Here is an 8,816-nt window from a genome sequence, read left to right on the forward strand (position 1 = left end):
AGCCTAGCATTTCTCCTTTTACACAGAAATTGAGAAATTTTAATCCCATGATGGTAGACGCAATTTTTAAGCAAGTAGATAAAATACTTAAAGCCAAAATCATATATCCAATTCATCACTCTACTTGGGTAGCCAACATTGTGCCCGTGAGGAAGAAGAATGGGGAGATTCGGATTTGTGTAGATTTTCGCAACTTGAATCAGGCAAGCCTTAAGGACAACTATGCCTTACCCAATATGGATCATATTCTGCAGACGGTATCTGGGTCAGAAATGATGTCGATGTTAGATGGTTTTTCTGGTTACAATCAGATTAGTGTTGCAAAGAATGAACAGCACAAGACAGCCTTCATAACTCCATGGGGAACATTCACATATAATCGTATGCCATTTGGTTTAATAAATGCTGGAGCAACCTTTCAAAGGGCTATGGTTTCTTCTTTTAAGGATTTTCGTGACAGAATTATTGTTGTTTACCTAGACGACTTGACAATGTTTTCTAAAGAAAGGAAGAATCATCTCAAGGATCTGAGGGCAGTCCTACAACGCTGTCGAGAGCATGGAATCTCCTTGAACTCGAAGAAGTCAGTTTTCTATGTAACTGAGGGTAAATTATTGGGGCATATTATTTCAAAAGAAGGTGTCAAGATTGATCCAGAGAGAGTCAATGTAATTCAATGTCTCAGCTTGCCTTCAAATCAGACTGGAGTAAGGTCTTTCTTTGGCCAGGTGAATTTCTTAAGATAGTTCATACCCGAATTTGTAGAAACTATCAAACATATCATTAGCCTGTTGAGCGAAAGGTATCCTTTCAAATGGACTAAAGAAACCAAAAAAGCTTTTGAAAAAATCAAGAGTTCAGTTGCAAATGCGCCTACTCTCATCAACCCGGATTTCAAAAAGGATTTCATTTTATACTGCTACGCCTCAAAACATACAATGTCTAGAATACTATTACAAATGGATGAATCTCGAATAGAAGCACCTATAGCATTCGTGAGTGTTCCACTTAAGAAGCATGAGCTTAAGTATTCGCTTTTAGAGAAACAAGCCTTTGTTGTGGTCAAAGATGTAAAACAATTTTGGTATTGCATTCTGCACTCTCACTCTATGGTTTTTGTTCCAGATTCTGCAGTGAAAAGCTTTTTAACTCAGCAAGAGGTCAGACTCAATAAAAGAGAAACATGGGTAACAAAAATCTAGGAATATGATCTAGACATTTGTCCTACAAAGACAGTCAAAGGACAAGGCTTATGTAAATTGATAGCAGAAAATGAGGTGGAAACAGGAAAAGAGTTACCATTGACCCTATTTATTGGATTACAAGATACCTAGTTTTCTGATGTGGCCTATTATTTGACTTGTGGCAGCTGCCCAAGTCATTTGTCAGCAAAGGAGGAAAGGAATCTTAAGTTAAAGGCTGTTAAGTATGTTATTTGGCAAGATGTCCTGTACAAAAAAGGTTTGGATGGAACATACTTAAGGTGTGTGGATAAGCCTCAATAGCAAAAACTTTTGGAGGTTTATCATGATGAAGCCTGTGGCGGGCATTTCTCATCCTCTGTAACTGCCTTCAATATTTTAAGGAATTGCTTTTATTGGCCTGGCATGTTTCGAGATGCGTATATTTATGTTAAGGAATGTGAAAAATGCCAACTCTTTTCCAGGAAACCACATTTAGTGGCTCTGCCTCTAAGGCCTATGGTAATAGATGAACCCTTCAAATAGTGGGGTATTGATTTCATTGGGCCAATAAATCCTCATTTCAGTGTTGGGAATATGTACATTTTGACAGCAACTAATTATTTTACCAAGTGGGTGGAGGCTATTCCCACTAAAAAGGCAAACTCAGAGGTCGTGTGTAACTTTCTCAAAGATTGCATCCTGGTCTATTTTGGAGTTCCTCAAAAGATTGTTGCAGATAATGCATCTTATTTCTCCTCTGAAGAACTAACTATGTTTTGCTATGAACATCAGATTACCCTCTCACATTCCTCTGATTACTTTCCATGGGGTAATGGACTGGCAGAATCAAGCAACAAGAACCTGATAGCGATTATGAAGAATTTGGTTGACGAAAATGCTCGAAATTGGTATAAGAAGGTATATGAAGCTTTATGGGCAGACAGAATTATGCCTAAAAGAGCCATCGGAATGGCATCTTTTGAGCTTGTGTATGGGATCGGCATGAAACTTTCTTTACCCCTGGAATTGTCAACAGCCAAGCTTCAGACAATAGTGGAGGAATCTTTTTTTCAAAATGCTCTAGAGAAGAGGGTTATGTATCTAATGAAGTTGGAGGAAGAAAGAGAGATGTTGGTGGATGGAATTACGGAGCATCAAAATAGAGTGAAGAGGATTTTTGACATGAGAGCATGACCAAGAGGTCTCCTTAAAAGAGATGAAGTACTGTTATGGGATAAAAGGAAAGAACCAAAGGGTGCCCATGGCAAATTTGACTCATTATGGAAAGGCCCATTCAAGATTTGCGAAGTGGTGGGACAAAATGCTTTTAGACTCAACTACTCCAATGGAGCGGTTATGCCTTATACTTACAATGGGCAAGATCTCAAGCTCTACAAATTGTGAAACCTGTGGTTGGGATTTCCTGTATATAGTAGTTTAGGTGTTTTGTTTTGTGTCTGTTTAGGTGTAGGTTTTCCTTTGTTCCCTTATCTATTTTTGGCCATGCAAAACCAGAGATTTAGAGTTCTTTGCATTTTCCTTCGCAAAATACAATCCCCAGTCAGAGCCAATGCTGTGTCATTTATCCTTCATGACAGGAGTAAATCACCCTATAAAATTTCATTCAGAGTCCTTGTCTTTCTTGCAATGCCTCGGTTCAAGCCCTTAGTCTATTTGTAAATTGTCATTAAATCAAAAATGTCGAGTTTTAGTAATTGGTCGAACTCCATGAACACATTGAACCATTTTGAACCGGGTTCATAAGGTTCATTTAGGTTCCGCGGGTTCTTAGGTGTCTTGGGGGTTTTTCATACTAACAATCTCTTAAAGTGTTTTGTAACGGTTCCTTATTGGTCTCGTTCGGTGATGTGTTATGTCATCTCTCTTCAAGCATTGAACTCTTTGAACCTAGTTCAAAAGGTTCAGACGTGTTCAATATGTTCAATACAGTTCAAATGGCCAGTAGCACATGACATAGTTAATCCTTTCAGAAAAGATTTCTCCTGGGCGTGGTGTATGCCTTGAACTACTTGAACCCCAATGAAGTCTATTCAGAATGTTCATGTGTGTTCAAATTTGGTTGGTCCCGTGAGTTAAAAGATTTGATGGTTCATTTATTGCCAGGTATGAGGAAGGCGAACCATATCTTGGGTGACGTCAATTGTTGGAGTTTCGAAGCAAGTAATCATTTCGGGAATTGGTGGTTACTTCAAAAACATTGTCATGCATTCAATGCATGCGTGCGATGTCCAATCCACAAGCTCAATACACTTAAACTGATGATTGGAATTATTTCACTTAATAAGTCCATATTATTGCTCTTTCTATAAGGTATGAGAGGATTTATTCTCTGAGAATTTGTTCCTCATCGTTGTAGTGTTATTTTTCTTGGATAGAATGTTTGTTTGCTGGTAGTCGTCTGGTTACTCTCAACTATGAAGGTGAGTCCATTTCTTATCCTCTCCAGTGATTTTTACCTGTATTTCTTCTCTCATAGTAAGGTTTGCTAAAAGAAAATAAGGCTTGTCATTTATGAATTATGAAGTCTGTTAGGTCTCGGAGACAACTGAGAGGGGGGGTGAATCAGTTGTGAAATAAATTTAAACCAAAAACAACTTAACTAACTTAATGCTTAATACCGGTAAACCAGTTAAGTATGTCGATAGACAGTTATAATAGTTAATTGCTATACCGATAAAGATTAATGCATGAAAGTAAAACACAAAGTCATCCACAACACATAACACCAATATTTGTAAGTGGAAACCCTGTAAGGAGAAAAACAACGATGGGAAACATTACCCATAATCAGATGATACTACTGCAAATAGTAAGTGTACATAAATGGGGTCTGCACATGTAGAAAGGCCAACAGCCTAGAGCTCACTGCTCAATCACAAAATGGGAGTCACACTAACTATAGTTGGATGGTTAAATCCAATAAGAATGTACTGCACAAAATAGCATGTTCATATGTCGAATTCGGTACCGGTGTAATGCTGATATGCTTTCACAGAAACCCTCCTTCAATCTTCAATCGATGCCTGCATGTATAGCTTTGCTTAATCTCGCATATACCTTCACACAATCCTTTTTCGCATTCTACATTTGATCTTACATTTATACCATAACCTAAGACCAATTTTAGTAGGTCGGCTCTACAAGATACTGCAATAAAACATTTTACAAACAATATAATATCCGATGCAATAACCGATTGAACATGTCAGCTTAATGCATTTACAACAATAATTATTCATCTCCATAGCATGCCATGTTGATCTCGAAAAGATAAACTTGTCGATGTAACCTTAGACCTATTTGTCAGTAACAGCAAATATGCAACTATGAATATACCAATGAAAAAAACTCCAGGACAAGATGTCCAAACGATGTCTTCGACATAACCATGTGTCTTCCATGCCATTCCAAGTGCCGGTGATCATTATATCTTGCCGGTGTACCACATACCAGTAACTATGCAATAGTTACTTGCTTGCCGGTGAATGCTGTTGGATTTCCAAAGTGCTAGTGTTTTAGTAGGTATTGACATCAATGACAAAACCATACCAAAATACCAACAATCTCCCCCTTTGGCATTGATCGCAACATAAGATGGAAAAACCATCAAAGTGCCAAAACAGAAATGCCAAGTACCAAAAACCAACAATCTCAAAAAAGATTATAACCCAAAAGTAATAATCTCTCCTAAACAACAATCTCTCCCCCTGGGAGCAACATGTATTTTCCAAATTTTTTCCATACCAATCTCTCCCCAAAAGATAATAAAGATAATGTGTTTTTCCATATATATCTCTCCCCCTTTGACATCAAATGCCAAAGTTACAATAAAACCAAGTTCATATACAAAATACCAATCAATTCAATATACCAACTACTCCCCCTGAGAAGTAGCTTCCTCATCAAAGACTGGAATAAAAGATTTATTTGTTAATTATGTCGGTTGATGACAATCATCAACTATCTAAGTCTCTATCGGTGGTGGTATGTCCAAGCTAATATTTGAGATATTCAAAAGTCTCCTTACGCAAAGGTTTAGTGAAAATATCTGCAATCTGCTCTTTAGTATTCACATAAACCACTTTTATCTCCTTTGCTTCAACTTTTTCCCTTAGAAAATTCAATTTTATAGAAACATGTTTTGTTTTAGAATGTAATACCTGATTCTTAGATATATCAATTGTTGCAGTGTTATCACAATAGATAGTTATAGGTTCCTTGCATTTTACCTTTATGTCTTTCAACATTTGCTTAAGCCATAGTACCTGTGTACAGTTAGTTGCTGCTGCAACATATTCTGATTATGTTGTTGATAAAGATGTACAACTGTGTTTCTTACTCAACCAAGAAACTAATTTGTTTCCAAGAAAGAATGCTCCGCTGGTGGTGCTTTTTCTATCATCCACATCTCCTGCCCAATTTGCATCTGTGTATGCACATAATTCAAAGTTTTCATCTCTAGGATACCATAATCCAAGATTTATAGTGCCTTGTAAGTACCTGAAAATCCTTTTTACTGTTGATTCATGATTTTCTCTAGGATTACTATGAAATCTTGAAACAATACATACTGCATTCATAATATCAGGTCTGGTTTGTGTCAAATACAGTAAACCTCCTATCATAGATTTGTATCTAGTTGGATTAACAGGTATAGATTCATCTCTTTGTGATAATTTGTCATTTGTTGTCATAGGTGTGCTTACCGGTTTAGAGTTCTCCATCCCAAATTTCTTTAGTAACTCTTTAAGTATTTGGATTGACTCAAGAATATACCTTTATCATTCTGTGAAATCTGCAATCCTAAAAAGAATTTTATTTCTCCAATCATAGACATTTCAAATTCTTGCTGCATTTTAATAGAAAATTCCTTACATAGTCCATCTTCTCCTCCAAAGATTATATCATCAACAAATACTTCTATAATCAAAATGTCATCATTAATTACTTTATAATATAAATTGTTGTCTGCATTTCCTTTAGTAAAACCAATCTTTAAAAGATACTTATCCAATCTTGCATACCAAGCTCTTGGAGCTTGTTTTAGTCTATACAGAGCTTTTCTTAGCTTGCAAACCATTTCATTGTCATCTGTCAAAGAAAATCCATCAGGTTGTTCATTGTATACTTCCTCTTCAAAATCTCCATTCAAAAATGCACATTTAATATCCATTTGATAAACTTTGTAGTTCTTATGTGTTGCAAAAGCCAAAAATAATCTGACTGCCTCAATTCTAGCTACCGGTGCAAAGGTTTCATTGTAATCAACTCCTTCTTTCTGAGAATATCCCTTACACACGAGTCTTGCTTTATTTCTGAAAACCTTACCATCTTCATTAAGTTTGTTTCTAAATACCCATTTCGTTCCAATTACATTTTTATCTTTAGGCCGGGGAACTAATGTCCAAGTGTTATTTTTCTCAATTTGTTCTAATTTTTCTTCCATAGCTTTAATCCAAAATTTATCTTCACATGCCTCATTAATAGATGATGGTTCAATTTGAGAAATAAGACATACCTCTTCATTTTCCAATCTTCCTCTTGTCATAACTCCTTTAAACTCGTTTCCAATTATCTAATCTTCAGAATGATTCAGTCTTACATACCAGGGTGTCTTAGTTTGTTGTTGCTCCTCAATTATTGTGGAATCTTCAGATGATACCGGGGTAACTGGATCTTCATTCTGTACCAGTGGATTTAGAGTAGGTTCATTTGTCAAAAATTTTGTTGCCGGTTTAGAGTCTATATACCTTGAAGTTCCTCTGAATTGTTCATCAATCTTTACATTTGTACTCTCAACAATTTTCTGCAATCTCTTGTTAAAACATCTATATGTTTTTCTCTTAGATGAATAACTAAGGAATATTCCTTCATCACTTCTAGGATCAAATTTTCCAATATACTCATCTCTTCTAATATAGCATTTACTTCCAAAAATTCTGAAATACTTAAGAGTAGGAGTATTACCAAACCATAGTTCATGAGGGGTCTTACCGGTTTCACCTTTGATGTGAACTTTGTTAAATGTATAGAACATTGTACTAACTGCTTCTCTCCAATATACATGTGGTAGGTTTGATTTTGACAACATACTGCTTGCTGCATCCAAGATAGTTCTATTTTTCCTTTCAACAACTCCATTCTGCTGTGGTGTCTGAGGTGCTGATAGCTGTTTTCTGATTCCATTTACTTCATAGAATGTATTAAATTCCTTAGATGTAAATTCACCTCCTTGATCTGATCTTAAACATTTTATTTTCTTACTGGTTTCATTTTCTACCATTTCTTTGAATAGTTTGAACTTTCCAAGTGCTTCTGATTTTTCTTTGAGAAAAGTAACCCAACACATTCTAGAATAGTCATCAATGATTAGCATGAAATATCTATCACCTTGTAAGCTTTTAGTTCTAGCTGGACCTCATAAATCAGTGTGAATCAAATCAAGAGCATTATTTGATTTTTCTGGAATACTTTTGAAACTAGCTCTAACTTGTTTTCCAAATTGACATTCCTTACATACTGTATTCTGAGGTTTGACAATTTTTGGTAAATCTCTAACTGCCTTAGTAGTACTGATCTTTACCATGCAATCAAAGTTTACATGACAAAGTCTCTTATGCCATAACCAACTTTCATCTATATATGCAATTAAGCATGTCTTTTCATTGTTATTCAACTGAAATATATTACCTCTAGTCTGATTATCGGTTGCAATTTCTAAACCAGTTTTGTTCATGATTTTGCATTTTCCATTTTTAAATTGTAACTGAAATCCTTTCTCAACTAATTGACCAACACTCAAAATATTATGGTTTAATCCTTCAACATAGTAGACATTGTCAGTGTTATGCTTACCATCAAGAGATATTGAACCCTTACCTTTGATTGAGCAAGCTTTGTCATCTCCAAATCTCACTAAGCCTCGATTGTATTTTTTAAAGTTCAAGAATTTTCCTTTGTCTCTTGTCATATGATGTGAGCATCCTAAATCAATGATCCATTCATCCTTTACTTCAACTTTAGCTGCCAGGGCCTACACTACCAGTTGAGTAGTAGGTGTCGGTTGATCTTTTGTTATAGCAACAAAAACCCATCCATTGTCTGTCGGATCCTCATCAGAATCATCAGTCACACCTTCATCAGCAATGTAACAAGATTTGTCTTTATTCTTCTTAAATCTATATCTCCGATATTCAGGGTTAGGCTTGTATGTTCTTCTAGCTTCTTCTCTTAGTCTTGCATGTCTATCAGGGCATCTTGAAGCCATATGACCAATCTTATTGCAGTTAAAACATTTAAAGGGTACTTTACCTTCATACTTACTTCCAACTGGACCTTTAGGCATTTTCCTTGCAAATAGTGCTTCAAGTTCTTCAAGTTCTTCATTTTCTTTCCTACTTTCTTCAAGTTCTCTTGCATAAAAGGATTTCCAATCAGATTTGTCAATTGATGGAGCAGATGATGTTAATGCTTTAAAGGCCAAATCTGTCTTTATAGTAGCAATAGGACCAAATTCTTCAATTTCAAAAGCTAAAAGTTTCCTAATCAATGTATCCCTAGTAACTGATGTATTAGGCATTGTTCTTAACTCATTTATAGCAGTGATTTTCA

The 8,816-nt window shown here is 35.8% G+C and overlaps 1 protein-coding gene across 1 annotated transcript; it reads left to right on the plus strand.

Annotated features, from left to right (window-relative positions):
* Positions 1-2,057: 2,057 nt before the first annotated feature.
* LOC131857950 (uncharacterized) lies at positions 2,058-2,378 on the plus strand. The gene has a single exon (XM_059210744.1). It carries the CDS (start codon positions 2,058-2,060, stop codon positions 2,376-2,378), a length of 321 nt encoding a protein of 106 aa, XP_059066727.1.
* Positions 2,379-8,816: the final 6,438 nt, after the last annotated feature.

Source organism: Cryptomeria japonica, chromosome 8 (assembly GCF_030272615.1).
Source record: "Cryptomeria japonica chromosome 8, Sugi_1.0, whole genome shotgun sequence".
Lineage (NCBI taxonomy): Eukaryota > Viridiplantae > Streptophyta > Pinopsida > Cupressales > Cupressaceae > Cryptomeria > Cryptomeria japonica.